This window comes from Numida meleagris, chromosome 2 (assembly GCF_002078875.1).
Source record: "Numida meleagris isolate 19003 breed g44 Domestic line chromosome 2, NumMel1.0, whole genome shotgun sequence".
NCBI classification, from domain to species: Eukaryota; Metazoa; Chordata; class Aves; order Galliformes; family Numididae; genus Numida; species Numida meleagris.
The window spans coordinates 87,814,296-87,831,445 of record NC_034410.1 but is presented as its reverse complement, the minus strand read 5'-3'; the positions used below and the strand labels follow the sequence as shown (position 1 = coordinate 87,831,445).

Genomic DNA, 17,150 nt, shown 5'->3' with positions numbered 1-17,150 from the left:
GCAGACCTTTAGCTCTCCCCTCGCGCTGACATTCCCCCCAGCCGCACCGCGCCAGTCCCTCTCTCAGGAGGGAAGTCGCCCCAGGGCCGCGCGCGCGTGTGTGTGTGTGTGCGTGTCAGGCGGGGCCCGGCCACGCACCGCCGAGAAGGAGCGCAGCGCGGCGGCTCCCTACCGCCATCCCGGGCCCGGCCGCCACGTGGTGAGGCACCGCGGCGGGGGACGGCGGGAGCACCGGGGAGGGGGCTGGACCGGCCGCCGGGTTCCGGCGATGGCGGTCCGGCTGCTTTCGGTTTCGCTTCTCTCCCCGGGGAAGCGAGGGGAAGGCCGGGCCGGGGGCCGGGGCCTGAGCTCGGATCCTCCGTACGGTAGGAGCCCGCCGCGGGGCTGAGAGCACTCGGGGCGGAGGTCTGAGCCGCTCCGCTCCCGTAGCCGCAACGGTAGGCCTCGGGCGGGCCCCCGTCCCTCGGCACGGCCCCGGAGCTCGTCCCGCTCGGGCGGCGCGTCCTTCCCCCCCCTCCACCCCCTCGGGAGCGCGATGTCCCGGGAGCGGGCGGGAGTTGGCCCTCCCTCGGAGGGGTGAGCGGGACGGGACGGGACGGGACGTGGCAGGCAGCGTGTGACTGAAACAGTGCGGTGCGGCGGGTGGCGGAGCGCTGCGTTCCCCGAGGTTTTATAAGCGGCAGTCTCCCTTGGGAGAAAGGAACCGGTGTCGTCCACCCGCAGTCTTGATGTAAGACGTACACCTTCTCTTGAAGCCTGTTCCCCCCCTAACCCCCCACCCCCGTCTCGCTGCCTCGGTAGGCATGGTGCAGGAAGCTCAGGCCGTGGTCACCTGTTGCAGCTGTAGTCTGGGAATATGGACAAGTCGGAAGTAGGGCTCTAATTGTGGGTTGAAATATGTTGTGGACACATATAGTGGCTGTTAGTCTACGAGGAACTCGCTCTTCCAGTTCAGCTTTGCTCCAGAAATGCTGACGTGTTGGTCTCGTGCCTCTGGTGTCTGGATGAATAGGGGGTTGTGCTGTCCGGCCTCCTGCAGCTGACCGAGAGGTGGGAGGTCAGCAGTGCCCAGTGCCCTGCATTTGCTGGGGTCTCCCCAAATGCAGCCATGTGCCCACTGCCTCATCTGAATGGTGTTTGCCTTGCTGGGTGGCCCACAGGGTCGTGAGCCCACTGGGATCTGCAGGCTGGTGGGTACAGCCACCAATTCTGGTGGTTCCGCAGGAGACCTCCTGCGTACAGCTCTCAGCCCCACTAGCTTAGATGTGTTTTCTTGTTGCTTTGTCCCCACTTTGGGACAGGTCACAATGCTTTATTTCAGCCTTCAGTCCCTTTCACAGCCAGCAGGTAAAGAAGTAGTTCAGAGCCAAAGTGCGTGGTGGCTGTAGCCCGCCACAGGAGCACGTTCCTCACTAACTGCAGAGCTCAGCCAAGCGAGCAGCAGAGAATGCTCTTTGCCACTCAGTTCTGGGGCCTGCACTGCTCTGAGAAGTTTATCAGGTCACTTTACTGAGAAAGCTACTGTATATCTCTGCATTCCAGTATCTGTATTTTAACTGTTTGATTATTAACTTCTGATAAAAGGAGAAAGCTCTTTGGGCTTACAGCCCTTCAGAACAAGACATGTATGCTTGAGGTACTTTTTCTAGTGGCATTCATTGTTTGAGGTGTCAGAAGTGACTTCACTTCAAATAGGAGCGTTATATTGCTTTTCTTTGGGTAAGCAGAACTCTTCAGGTTTATTCTGCATTTTTCCTACCAAATTTGGGGGAAGAGCACTCTGCAGCTTAACATTTGATCCATGCAACAGCATTTACTGAATTTTTTGATACGTTACTGTATATTGTAAGAATGTTACTTCTGATTGACTGCAACTGTGTGACTGCGATTTCTGTGTACTGCCACAGAGGAAGTGGAAGTTTTGGGTTAGAATTAAATTGACACTTTCGCTGTTCGGAATTGTGTATCTGAAAATCTTTTTACTCCTTACATTATCTAATTTATATGATGTAACAAGATAACGTATGCTGCTTGGACTTTTCCTGGTTGAAAGAGGAAATGAGTTGCTATATAAAGATTTTGTGTGCTTTATGCATTTATTTAGCAAGGGTCAGATCAGTGTAACACCCCAGGCTCTATTACTCTGTGAGAAGTACATTCAAACAAGAGGCTGTGGACTTATCTTTTATGCAAGATATGCTGACGTTGTTTTGAAGATACTGAAGTATCTTGAGTAGTAGGAGTCATAGGTGATTTTCATACTAGGTGCAGACACCAAGTTAATGATATTCTTTCGTGATAATTTTACTTTTGGTTCCAGTTTGGGGCCAATGTCTAAAAAATGTAAATATTAAAAAGAAGGGTATATGTGGTCTTTTAAAAATTTTTTTAATTTTAACTTACTGATGTAATGATACAGTCTTGGTCTTTTTTGCTCAAACTGAGATTTATTTTAGAGACTCACAGCAGTGTGTTCTAGGCTGTCAGGAATCTGTACATGCTGGAAAAGATGTGATGGGGAGCAGCTGTACTGAAAAGACCTGAATGCCATGCTGGTCTTGATATTGAATGTGAGGCTCAGCACACTGTTGCAGGAAAAGATGGGCAGCCACACTGAGGGTTGCATTAGTAACATGGTTGAAGGAGAACAGGTCGAGGCAGTGGGTCTTCCCACTGTGAGATTTGCAAGGTGGTTAGGGGCTGGAGCGCATGATATTAAAGGAGAAACTGGATGAGGTGGTTTTGGTCAGCCTTGGGAAGAGAAGGTGAAGGAAGGGGAGATCTCACTGCTGGCTGTGGGAGGGCACTGAGGCAGACTCTGCTTGGAGGTGCACAGCAGTAATGTGAGAAAAGTTCCATCTGAATGTGAGAAAAACCTTCTTTGCTGCAAGGGAGACAGAGCACTGGCACAGACTGCCCGCAGAGTTCTGGAGTCTCCTTCTCTGCAGATATTCAAAACCCACCTGGACACTTTCCTGTGCGACCTGCTGTAGGAAGCAGGGGTTTGGCCTCGATAGTCTCCAGAGATCCCTTCCAATCTTCACAGTTCCTTGAAAGGCAGTGGACACAAGCTGGTCTACTTACAAGGAAAGTTTTCTTGTCTTTGTTGGTTTATTGTTCTTTGACCAATCTGAAGAATGGTCAAAGACAGGAGCACAGGGCTGGCAAGGGTGCGGAGTGTCTGTCTGATGGGGCAGGGCCTGTGCAACCACATCTAGCTTGTGCTAGATGGCTTCTGTAATTCCTGTCCAGCCTAAGATATGCTGTAATTCTGAGAGTACTCAAGAAACGGGTGTTACAGCTTTTGAAATTAATTATTAGTGTTATCCTTAGGAAAATGCAAAGACAATAAAGTATGCAAGAAAGCTTAGATTTCTTTGCCATTACATCTGGAACTGACATACCAGAAAACCACGTAATGTTTAACTTTATTTGCATTAATTAACTTCAAATAAAGAGGCATGACTTTCTTGCATTGTTATCTTATCGATAATTTATAGCTTATAATTTTTGTTACAATCACTGCAATACAGTTTGAGGAAACAAGCAGAAGACCTAAAGGGAATGTAAGGAGTTTGTCTATGTCTTCTTTAGTTTCTCAGCCTTGGTTTGCAGTGCGTGGTAGGCAACAGTGCCTTAGAGCATCTTACAGACACTGTCGTTACTGAGTTTACAGCTTGGGAATTGGGAAAGTGGAGAAAGTGACTACCCAGAGCCCTGCATGCAGCTAAATACTTGGATTTAAAACCAAGTGCTGTATCAGATTACCTGCTCAAGATGTATGGCTGTTGGCTACATTAACTCTCCTTCGCAGTGGTCCAGTTGGTAAGTTATACGAACTGCTGGTTTTGACTCTTATCAATCTGTAGATACCAGTAAAGGTTAGGTACCAAATTAGGGTGAATTTACCTCGGTCTCAGCTATTCTGATACAGAATGAGCTGTGGTTTTCCACTAGCTCACGCTGTGCAATAAGTTCAAAGAATTTGTGTCATCGCTTCTTCAACATGATTCAGTATTAAAGAAAAGCGTGACTTGGATACTGAATTTCTTTAAGGAACCAAGTTTTAATTAATTCTAGCTCATAAACTAGTGGATTAATTTATAAGCTGTCAGGAAATTAAATGTGTATTCAAAGCGGAAGTACTACAGTTTGGTGTATAATGCTTTTTATCTTTTGCTCGTGGCAAGAAGAATCCAGCTAAGCTCCAACTGGAGTTCAGCTGTGAGATATGAGTGGCTCTTTCAAAGGGGTCAGGGACTGGGCCTACTGGTTTTACAGTGATGGGAACAGTAAATCAACACACGAGGATTTAAAGTTCTTTTCTCATCCTGAAAGAAGCGAGGCTGCACACTGCATGTTTATTTGAAGATTTGGACAAAGAACTATTAATATTGAATTCATGGGGTTAGAAGGGGATTTGTAAGGCTCTTTGGTGGCATATCTGTGCAATTTGAAGTGGGGATGATTTAGTAATGCTTGCAAAATCAGTTGATGAAATAATTTTCTTCTGTGGTTCTGAAGAAGGAAAAGGTGTTTCAGTGGTAACCCTGCAGTGAAGTCTTACAGGCTGACTTCCCCTAACTTGTTCAACATCTCAGCTTCCTTATCGAGTGGGATACATGAATGGGCAGAGCCATCTTTTAGCATTCTTTTGAGGTTTTCTGGAAAAAAAAATTGTTTTATTTGGAGTTGTGTTGGCAAATGTGATGAATCTGGGACTGTTCTGTAGAAACCCAGCTTCCCTTTGCCAGAAGTTCTTTTACCTTTCCCCCTGGCCTGGTGGAAGACGCTTACCACTTGACTCCTTCAAAGGTTAAGAGAATTTATAGGTGTTGTCCCTGCAGTGTAGGAACAAGGGCAGGGACTGCTGTGGGTCAGTCAAAGACCTGCTGCAGCCAACTGGTATCTGCCATGAGGCTTGTTGCCTGTGAGAATTACGGAGTCTGAATGCTGCCTCTCCACGCTGGCATGCTGTGGTTAGACATGAGAAAAATAATGTATATTTTTAATAGTACTAATATGCTTGGCTGCCTGAAAAATGATTTTTTTTTTTTAGCATGTTATATTCTGCTAAGCTTCATCTGTAAACAGGAGGATTATGCTAGGTCAATTATTTTAAATTAGTTTGGTTACTGGAAGAATAAAATCAGGGAAAGCCTTCTGTTGAAGGTGCTGTTGTAGTACCAGCAATTTAAAACAGCTAGGTCAGCACATCTTTTTTGACATAGTCATGACAAAACTTTCTCATACGTGTCTGCCGTTAATTCAAGTTCTTGTTTTTGTTAAGAAAAGAATGTAAAGAAAGAAAATCTCATTTAAATAACCTCTGTTTATACAGGACAGAAATTGAAAAATTATCTCACAGTTGTTTTTCTTGTCCCATATGTGCATTCAGCATAATGACCTTCCTTTACAGTACTCATACACTCACATATAAATGCTATTATATGCAGTTATATGCGTGTTATTGCATACATATCTTATTTTAGAGAAGGGAAACTTCAAAATCATGTTTAATGCATATGCAGAAAGCAGAATTCAAGCTGCTTGTGTGCTGATTCTGCAGATATTTCAGTAACCTGTTCAAACCCTCTGCTGGGTGATGCCTCGGTGGCTTCAGGAAAGGATAAATGCAACTTGGAATAAAATTCTTCAGTCAGAAGCACTTACTTTTTCTAGAAAGTGAACTTCCAGAATTACTGTCTTTTCAGTGTATGTTTTACAATTTTGAAGATGATTCAGGATGTAAATTGGCAGAGCTTGAACTCAAGCAAAGCATTTAATCACAAGTTTTATTTCAATAAAGGCTTTCACCTATCTTTATGCATCTTTATTTGCACCTACCTTAATAATTTTGCTATTTCTTGTTAAATTTTATTTATGAAAGAAGATCCCCAAGCTGTATAAATGGGAATAATGCATTCAAATGCAAATAAAAATGCTAATAGGGTATCAATTTTTAGATGAGTAATACTGTACTCAAATGTGGTTTTGGTGGAAAAACTGAATTGCCTTGTTTTGCTTTCTTTTAAAATTCTGAAGTACTACATTCTTGCGAGCCTGCAATTTTTGTTTTCCTCTCTCTCTTTTTTAGGGGATTTTACCTTGGTAAAGGTATACTGGACAAGTAACAAGTATTGCCTTCCTTGAAAAGCTCTTTTAGAATGTCTGAAGATGATGAAAAAGTTAAACTCCGTCGAATTGAACCTGCCATTCAGAAGTTCATCAAAGTGGCAATTCCAACAGATTTGGAAAGGTTAAGAAAACACCAAATAAATATTGAAAAGGTTAGTGCTCACTTTTTGCTACTGTAGTTCTTTTCACAGCATAGAAGCAGTCGCACTGAAAGGTAATGCATGGATTTAATTGAAAAGTTGATTATTAAATACTTTAATTCAAATTTGGCTTAAAAATAAAACTTTTTGTCTGGTCACTCATTGTGTACAAAAGCCTTTATGTCTGTGGGGTCAGCGTACAGAGAGAGAACCACTATTGTTTTGAGTTAAAAAGCTGTGGTAAGCAAGGTATCCTAGTATTCTTTCTGTATTTTTAATCAGAGTGGTTTGCTGCCAACTATTCTGAATTTCTTACTGTTAATAACTGTCCTTTTCTATATCGATTTTTAAACTGAGCTGAAAGGAATAGATTAAATTCCGAAACTGAGTAGGAGAATAATTATACCTCATTTTATCATGTTTAAATGCTTCTGGTTGATATTAGCTCACATGTGATAATGAAACTGAATATGCTTCTGAGGAAAATCACTGTTGAGTTAAATTCTTGTATATGCTGTGGCCATTCAAGTACTCATAAAATAAATATGTCCAGGGCAGTTGTGGCATGAAATGGCTTACGCCCATATTATTAAACCCCCATATTCTTCAAAACGGAGTGGCTGCATCCACACTGCTATGTTAACTCTTTAACCATCATCAGAAATTCTTTAAATAAGAGAACTATTTGACACAGCCAGAACAGTGCTGGGACAGTTGTAGCAATTAGCTGTACAAATGATCAGATTTCAGACTTGGAACATCCTCTTTCTCTGTTTATTAGTAAAACTATGTAGCCTGTGGAAACTGAGAAATTGGTTTGTCAAGAAAGGTGGTAAGAGATTTACTGAAACAAATATTAATGTTTATAACTATCTAAAGGGAGATGGGAGGCAATTGAATGAGGCTAGGCTCTTCTCGGTGGAACAGGGACTCCCAGGACAGGGAGTAATGGCCTAAAACTTGAACCTAGGAAGTTCTATACTAACATACAGAAGAACTTCTTTACAGTAAGAGTGATGAAGCACTGGAACAGGTTGCCTAGAAGGGTTATGGAGTCTCCTTCTCTGGAGATGTTCAAGACCCATCTGGACCCCTACATGTGTGAGCTATTGTAGGGAACCTGCTTTAGCAAGGGGTTGGACTCGATGATCTCTTGTGGTCCCTTCCAAACCCTGCAATTCTGTGATTCTGTGACACCAATTAAAAAAAAAAAAAAAAAGGAAGAAAGTGAGTTATTCAGGAGATAAGCTCATTGCTTTACTGCAACTTTACCAAATAGTCACTCTTTTGGATGAAATTTGCCATGCCAGATTTCCGCCTTGAGTAGCTTGGGGATGGGGAGGAGGGAATACGAATCCTTGTGTTGTTTCTGAGAACATAGTCAGGAAATAATGTGTTTAAATGATAGTCATTTACTCTCACAAGAAATGTTTAGCTTAAGCGATTGTAAGTGAGCAGTAGATTATTAGTAGTCATTTCTTTGAAATATAGTGACATGATTGGAACAGTAACTTGTGGGGTGGTCTTTGTAAAGACTGTGTGTTTTGCTGTGTCTCTTTAAGTGTGCCATGTTTTGTCTGAGAGGGATGATTCTGGAAAATAAAAATGGTTGTTTGCAGATGCTCAGTAGATGCTGGTTAAACTCCACTAAAGGTTACTGAAGGATTTACCCAATGCTGGGGCATGCTCAAGAGGAAGGCTCATTTGAGAAATAGGTGAAGAGTTGTGAAGAAGTACCTCGGGATGGAAGGTGACAGAGCAGAAGTGGTGATTGACCATGAGAAGACAGAAGAACTGGGACAGAGGAGGAAGATCTGGTACTGCTGGGATTAGTGAGGGCTGATAATAGTTGGGCTATTTCCTTGTAAGAGCGTATTAAGGATGCAATTAGGATATGAACGGCAATATTCACAAATTGAAAAGTTTAGTAGTACAATATTTGCCTGAAGCAGTAGCTTCTTAATGAGATGAACTGTTTTTTCAGTCACAGCATGTTGTTTACTCTTTGTTATTCTTTGTTTATCTAATACATTTTATTAGCTAGATGCCAGTGGATTCAGCATTTTCTTGCCTTGGAACCAGCCACTTTGCAGCAGCCCTATTTTGTTCTGATGGCCAGAAGCTGATCTCCAGCTTCTCCCACCAAGAACAGCTGCTTGAATTACTTTGTGCTGTAGCCGGACTACAGAGCAGTAGAGATTCAGAGTGAGTATTAGCTTGCTTTTGGGTGAGAGGACTGGGGAAGCAAGGAGCCTCAACTGTTAAATCTCTCAGGAGAAGCTTCTAGGATCAGTGTGTGCATATTTTGGTGTGCATGGCCAGAGAGCTAGCTAATGGCAAAGAATGATATGGAATAGGATGGGATTCAGGGGTGCTTAGAGGAGAGCTTTGTAGTGCTTTTTCCATGCAGGCTGTTTTATTCAAATAGAAACAGGGTTGGTAGCTAACTTGTTGCCTTCTTTCTCTTAACCAGAAATTGCAGAGAGGTAGAGTTTTTTGGCTTCAGGTAAAATTAGGTTTAAAAACTATATCCTTAGGGCAGGTCTCCGATAAATACACCTCCAGAGCAGTGCTCAGTTAACATCACTAGCATCAATGAATGCGGAGCAGTGATGTGCACCATTCTTACAAAGTCTTGAGGAAAGCATCCAGAAATGAAGTGAGGGAGTCAATAAATGCAGGATGGTGTAAAAGCTGCGGCCTTGCCTGACAGGAGCAAATGGGTGGTCAATGGGGAAAAAAATAACATGTTGATGGGAGGGAGGGTTGAGCTGTCGGCAGGACAGCTAAATAGAATTTTTGCCAAATATTGTCCATATATGTAAAAAAAAACAAACCAAACCCACACCCTCACTTATTTAGCATCCATAAACACCCTACCAAGGGGCTTCATGTGGCTTTGAGTGCTGCAGTGAGAAACAGAGGCATGATTAGTGTGAGAGATGATGCTTGGAACTGCTGCATTTAGCAGCAGCACCTACTTGATGAGGAGGGGTAGGCAGCTACTGGTTGATACTACTGCAAATCTCTTAGGTATTTAAACAAGGAATAATTAAGCTGTATCTAGCCAGATAGTGTTACCATGGCGTCAGGAAAAGGGTGAAACACACTCCATTCAGCCTTGTGTTGATCAACTGATGTTTTTACTGGCCCAGCAACTCAAATGAGTTAAGCATTCCTGTTCTGCGGACAGAAGGGAGAATGTTTATAAGGATGATTTTCTGTATCTAGAAGAAAATTCAGAAAATAGTAGCACTCAGGATGAAATGAGGTTTTAGATTAGTTCTGATTTAACGCTTTGTTTGAAGCGCTGTTGGAGAAGCTCATTCTTAGCCATAATTTAATTGTAGGAAATACAAACCAGTGTTTTTGTGATGTCATTGTTTGGCCTCATTAGAATACCACGCTTTATTGAGTAGTTTATACTTTAATGTAAAAATCTGATGCAATCTAAAAGTATTTTGGGCATTTCTTGAGTTTTTTAGGTTGTTGACTGAACAGATCATTCACACTGACATAATCAACATAATAAATTTGCATATCAGAATAGTTCTTAAATATTTGTAAACAGATCTTAAATTTAAGGTGTTAAGTGCATTTCCTCTAGAACATTTCTTTTATGAAAGCCAAAACTTGGAGCAACATTTAGTACATATTTGTCTTTCTGATTTCGGACTAATAAAGAATTTCTGCATCTCTAGACAATGCAAGTCTTGGCAGATTTGATTTTTAAATTTTTAATAAGAGGAATTATTAGAAACAAGTAACTACTGATAGAACTTTTAAGTAGACACTTGGCAACTGTATCAGGAGGTATTCAGCAGCGCTCAAGACTTCAGAACTGTGCATTGATTAAAAAAGTATGACATAAACATTTGTGAGAAGTCATACATCCAAGTATAAAATTAGTCTCTTCGAAAAGTCTACACTTAGGGTAATGTTCTTAAAATCTGAAAGTTTCTTTATTTTTTAAACACTTAACAAGTTGTAAGAACTATTACTATTCCGAACATTACATTATTGACAACTTTTTGAGAGCATAAGAATAAAAATAGACCAAAGCTGCGTTTGAAATCTGTCCCTCTAGATAGTTTTAGATTATTAGAACTTTAGGAATAGTTTGGTTGAAGTAATTCCATGATGATTTACACTTGTATATCTTTTATATGCATTTGAGCCATAGTGAATGTGTTACAGTATTTCTGTGAGCTGTCAGCATCTGCAGCTTAAGTGTTTTTCTCAAAAATATATTTTTCATAAATTTAACTTTCAGCCATGTAAACCAAATATCCCTTGGGGTAAAAGGATAATTTTGTAGAATCTAGTCTTGTTTATTTTACAGGCTACTTTTAAGCAAAAATCACTAATTATGTCAAATTGCTTAGAGCAGCAACATTATTTACTTATGATGAAGCCAATATCTCTAACCTCATTTCATGAATATTGATTTAAACCTGAGGTTCCAGAGATAGTCCAAACAATTAATCTACTAAATCACTGTTTGAAGAAACTATAAAATCAATATATAATGAAATTTGACCTTGAGTACACCTTTCCAGAGGAAGTGTATACCATAAATCCACCATCATAGTATTGCTTCTCAAAGATGACAGTGAAGCACAGTTTTGAGTCCAGCATTCCATGTGTGAGTTTCCAAAGACTTAAAAATTAAGAAATTGGTAATCTATGCTAGTGAGTTTTTAAAATTATTTTCCTTTTTTTTTTTTTAATACAAAGATTTCTTGTTTTCTTCCACTCCGAAACAGGGAATAAAATGCATGCTTATCCAAAGGAGCTTCAACTTTGTTTGTCCCTTTTAGGTGAAAGAAAGGTGCGAATTTTAGCATGCTACCCTGGGCTTTGTTGGAGAGGGTTAACAGTCCCTAAGGAAAAAGACCTACTGTAAACCATAGCAGTCCTTTCTCTGTTGCTCTCAGTTAAAGTATTTTGTGAAACACTTGTTCTCTTTGGCATGGGCCCACTGACATGGTGAGAAGATGCATGAAGGAGAGGTGACACAAAATAAGGAGCTCAGAAGTCTGAGTCTTACTGCAGTCTTCATCCCAATGTATACATTTGCCTAGGTCCCTTATTGTTAAAATTGACATTAAGCTTTAGCCTGCTACTAAAATGAACGCAGAGGGCATTCTGAAAAGTTTTGAGTTTTTTTCTATGTCTAGTAAATACTTTCCAGGAGAAATGGAAGGGATCCAAAATGTAAACATGAAAGTCTATCGAAGACAATCTTCAAAAGAGAAAAGGGCAAGCAAGGCAAAGAGCTTGAGCATCAAAGAATAACCTTACATTTTGTATTTCTGATGTGGAGTATAACTATTTGGCTGTAGCACAATTAAATATGTGAGTGTTCTATAGGCATTTTTAATTCATGGCCCTCACTTGGTTTTATGTGTATTTCTTAATGCTAAATAGAAGCAGTATCTGTCCTCAAAGTTTGCTGTCTATTTTGTCCCTGAGCCCAACAAAGTGAACACTGGACTGTAGTATGGCCTGCTTTCTGTTGGGTGACAAAGGTAGGTCAATGAGGAAGAGCTCTCTGACCACGCAAATGTCATTGCTCTGGATGTATTCAGTCATTGTGTTGCTTGAGGCCCTAGATTTACTGGACACTTCTGCTAGAAATGATAAAAAGCAGCAAGGATTTCCTAAGGAATTCTTTTTCTTCTTAGCTGAAAGACTTTTTTTATTGTTGAGAATGTGAACATTATAATGCAGTCAGTTGAAACTGAAAGCATATTTTTTTTTTTCCCAAGCCCTTCTTGTTTCACCCTCAGAAGTACTTGTTACTTCTTCAGGGATGACTGAACTGGAAGGTCTAATGCTGTGAATTTTATTTTAAAGAGTAATGGCTATAATTTTAATAGCGTGATAATTTATGCAGAATTTGCTCGCTTTTAAGAAAAATAGCTTTAATATGACTTAACTGAATGTTAAATGTTTTCTCTTCTAAAGCATTACAGAATTGTAACACGAAGGAACTGTTTTCTCTGAAAATAAGTAACTTCTTATTTCTTGCCCTGTTTTAGGAAACAGGGTAAGGTGTGATCCTCATTGCCCAGGCCTCTATAACTAGAGAGATAATCAACAACAGATGTACATAGTAGATAAAATGATATTTTAGCTGGGACCAAAGCATATTAGGAAACTGGGGGGTTAAAATTTACATAAAAATACATCAAAAATAGTGGTAAACATTTTGTTATTTAAACAATTTGAAAGAACATTCTAATATTGTCTAGAATTTTGAATCTATTCTTTGATGATTTCATCACCTGCTCCAGGTTTCACAACTCTACTTTTCTGTTATTTTACTGAGGGCATTCTCTGCTTTGATTAGATACGTTATTTAAGTCAGCAGGCAGTAGCAGGGATTGATACATGTTAATAACAACAAGGTTTATATGTGTTGATGTGTGATTTTGCAAAACTTGCTTTTGGCTAGTGGAATAATTAGGCTGGTCTGTCCTGTGTAAAGTGCTGCGTGGATCGTTTCCCATTAAAACACTACTGGAGCTTCATACAGGTGCCAAATTTGCCTGGGTGATCATCCTAACTGTGTAACTATATAGAAAAAAGGGAAAGTGTAAGTGGAAACCGTAGTGTTGTGTAACAGATGTGATTCTCTTTGTAAATAATATCAGATACCTTGTTGTCCATGTGTCCAGTACTGTTTATCCCCACTTCTCGTTCCTTTTTCTGTGTTCTTTCCTTCCTTTTACTGACCGCCAAATGATTTATGCTACAGCAGTATCAGGATGCTGCAGTATTTCTTTGCTGTTGAGAACTGATGCCAAAACCTGGGTTATCTGTAATTCAATGAAAACGTGTTGTGCAAAATTATCCACAAAATACACTGCCATTTAATTCTGTAACTTTGCAGCAGAAATGCCTATGACTTAGCTTTTTTACTGTCTGTTTGGGAAAATTAAAGTGGTTATTTACTGAGGTTTCCTTTTTCTGTTTAGCCATCTCGGGGGGGGGGCGAAAAAAGGCAATTATATGGAGTATTTTTTCTTTATTTTAGTATCAAAGATGCAGACTCTGGGACAGATTGCATGAAGAGCACATTAATGCAGGACGAACAGTTCAGGTAAGGATATTAAAATCATTGTTATGTTAATGGAATGAAATTACACGTATAATCCCGGATTCCTCAGGGACAGGTCCTTACAAAGAAGTATATTTGACAGAAGGGTTTGACAGAAATATGGTATTGCTTTACTTGGTTTAAAAGGTTAGGGATTTCCTAATTTTGTCCTATACCATCAGAAATGTTTTGAAGCGAGTGGGATGGCATGTCAGTGGAAATGTTCAGAGTTCTTGAACAAATACTTTATAGTTATCTTTTCCAGTTCTTATATTAAATTATTTTGTGTAAATTTACAGTGAGTTTTTTGATGCTGTGTATGATTCCAAATACATAGGTGACTGCTGATATCCCAACTAGTATTTGTGTATAGCTTTATGTAAAGTGGAGGTTGGAGACTGGAGTTTAGTGAGCTATCCTATTACATTAGTGCATTAGAAAATAGTAAGAGAATGAGACAGTGTTAATTCTAAAGCATAGTTTCAGATCACACACAGCGCATCCGCACTAATACTTTGGTGTGGAAATCTATTATTATATGCATTGTGTTTTCAAAGGATGAAACACCAGACCCATCTGTCTGCATGGCATCATCTCAGTGACTTTATGCATAGTCAACCGTAACTCAGCACACAAGGAATCTCATATATGCTTTTTAAAAAAAAACAAAAAAGCATGCCCTGATGAAAATGGGTGCCAAAGGTAATGCCAAACGTCAGTAATACACAGCCAAAATAGACTGCAGAAAACCACAAAGGCCAGATCTGCACAACAAAGTTTTGCTGATGCAGATACAGCAGCTAGTTCTGGCAAAACTGTGGGAACAGACCTATCTTAGCCAGCAGGAGAGGCATCCTGTGTTGATTTCACAGGTGTCTTTCAGAGCAGGGGCATGACTCTTACTGGAACAAACCTTTTTGTGACCTATACTGCATCAAGCAGGCCCTGCCAGTGGGGGGTGGCACAGCCCTGAAACATTGTATTTTATAATTCTGATAATGTAAATTAGCATGCTTATTGCAATAGCCTTTTTTTGAGGAGTAGAAAGTATTAATGAGCTCTTTTACTGTAGATGATAAGAATTTATATGTGAAATCCACTGGCTTTTTCTGTTATTCAGAGATTTTAGTGCTTATTATGATATTCACTAAGCATTTTTGAAATGTGAATATAAAATAAGTTTATTTTCCTACTAGTGTTAAAAGAGTATGCCAAAGGGGTTTGCAAAATCAGTCCTGTTCAGGTGTTTGCCTGTGTCTGTTCTCTAATCTACATTCATATCTGAGGAGTGGGAGAGGTTTCTCTTGGGACACCTTATGATCAGTGTCACTTGTCTACAAAGACAAAACTATCAGTAATTAGAGAATAGCAATCGTGTTGAGGATGTAGTTTTTAAACACATGAAGTGTTCTAGTAATGAAATCTCTTAGTTGTCTCTAGAAACATTTGTGTTTCTCTTGGGCCTAAAGCCTGTGATTTTCAGTTTCAGTCAGAATAAATTTTCTTCCTTTTTATTTAGTGCTCTTTGCTTATAGATCAGGGTGCGAGTTCTGCATCAAGCTGCTCACATTCTGATACCCAGAGAGCCAAATAAGGATCTGGATCTGCAAGAAGTGTAGAGTAGCTCTTCGTTTTAATTAAATAGTTAGTAGTCTGGAGTAGTTGATAATAAATGATATGACATGTAGAATGTGTTTGCTGTAAGCTGTTTAAATGTTTACCAATGGACTTGTGATCTGTTTGTTTGCAAAGAAATCAGATTAATTATTGTGATACCAAATGTTCTCTGCAGCACACACTTTGCTCTCAAAATTAGATGTTGTAAAAATACATTAGGAATCCCTAAGTCAATATTGACCCAAGGCATCCGCCACAGGTTTTAGACAAATATATGCACAGCCACTCTACATTTAATCCATGTGCACATAATTAGCCATTTTTCTGAATTTTCAGTTTACCCAGAATAATTACTTCTGTTTTAAGTTTGATGGTCAAAATTCTAATAGAAATATAGATGAGCATCAGTGCATACCTCTTCTTTCTGGTGACTGAACGCCATGTGAAAAACTTCTATAAAGGAGAGTGAGGAAATGGAAAATCTGTGTGGGGCATGATGACACCCTGAGAAAACAACTCTTGTATATGCAGTTGTTTATGGTATCAGCGAAGGATCATGTAAAATCAGCTCACTGTTGCAGCCTGTTGCTATCTGTAGGGTAAATACAGCCATAATTTAGAGTTTATTTGACCTACACTGGGAAATTTTTACCATATATCCTTTGTAACATTACTTTGAATGAAGTCCAGAGAAAGTAAATGACGACGAGAGTACATTTGCACAGCTAAGCTACTGTAATACTTCCTTAAAAATGTTCTGTATGTTTGAGAGATGTTAGGATGGTAGGTTTATTTAGAGGTGCTATTTAGTTCTTAAACTAAAACAACAACATGCAGAATGGGAGGAGAGTTAAGAGTAACGCACAGAAGACAGGAGGCAAAAAAGGACTGATTCTTTGGAGGTGACAGATCAAATGACTTCTGTGTACTATTTCAGCATAAATCATTCGAAGTCTAAATTGTTGGAAGTCATGTATGACATTACACTTAATGACAATAAAGAAGAAGAAAAAGAGAATGATGATGGCAGAGACTGAATGTAATACTGGCTTGATCACAATGATTCAGTTAGTTGGCGGCATTAGGAGCTGTGTAGGATGATGGAGGAAGCGTCAGTGGAATACTGGAGTTTCTGTGTGCTCTGGGGTATCAGTATTGCCAAGGATGTGTGGCTGAAGCAGGTACTTCCATGGAGAATTTCAAAGTAGCTGTTGTTGCCTTGGATAGAACTTCAGATTTTTCCAGAACTGGTGGAGATACTTCATGTTGCCTGGAAAAGACCAAAGTCATAAATATAAAATGATCATGCAGCTCAAGTACTATCTGCTTTTCAGGGGCTTTGGCCTCCTCACAGCCCACTGACATTAATGTAAGGTGGGGCCATGCAGACATAGTGTATATCCTATTGTCAGGGCCTCTTCTTGGGTCAACACTGAAGCACTGCGATGTACCTAATGCTCTTTGTAACTACTTCTTTCCATTGTGCTGTTATTTGCCCATGGCCCAGGCTCTGTGCCATGGCATGGCAGTGCAGGTCACCGTGTGTGTTTGCCTGCAGTTTCAATGGGAGTTCCATTGTTTCTTTTTTTGTCACCAGTTGCTTGTTCTCAAATGTCATGAAGTCGCTTGCACACAAGAGACAAGTGTAGCTGGTGTAACGTCTCTGGTAATGTTCATGAGTATTACATATTCAAGTATGAACTAGTGTTGGAATTTTTTGGTGGTCACAGTAAGTCTGTGGAAACAAGGCATCTGTTTTTCATCAAGTTACATTGCTTTGAAAATTCAGCTGTTGCCATTAGTTAAAAAAAAGATACCGCTCTGAAAAAAAAAATGCTGAAAAAGATAAAGAAAAATGTTTTTACTCTGTTTCTGTTTTGAATGTGTTGAAAATTGTGTTGTAATGAAATAATGAATAGTTGAAAAAAAAATCATGATGCTTCCCATTTGCATTTTTGGGAAAAAAAAAAAAAGTTATATTTATTCACGTAACGTAGCATCCTGGTGGATCTCTTACCTCCAAACCTGTGGATGGTTTGGAAACACTGAGCTCACTTTGTGTCCCTACCTCAGTTCTGTATCCATTTGTGAACAGTGAACCTTATCCCAGTAAAGTCCTCTGAGACCCAGGGATGAAAGCATTAAATAAT

At 40.0% G+C, this 17,150-nt stretch overlaps 1 protein-coding gene across 7 annotated transcripts in view; it reads left to right on the top strand.

The window, feature by feature from the left end:
- The window catches only part of STX17 (syntaxin 17), a 33,715-nt gene continuing 16,637 nt past the window's right edge, over positions 73-17,150 (top strand). The window contains exons 1-4 of one of the 7 annotated variants that reach the window (XM_021389227.1): positions 220-437; positions 3,595-3,825; positions 6,098-6,290; positions 13,321-13,386. In XM_021389227.1, coding sequence (XP_021244902.1) covers positions 6,168-6,290; positions 13,321-13,386 — 189 coding nt within the window. In that variant the 5' untranslated portion in view covers positions 220-437; positions 3,595-3,825; positions 6,098-6,167. The other 6 variants (XM_021389230.1, XM_021389229.1, XM_021389228.1 and 3 more) reach the window with 6 other exon arrangements.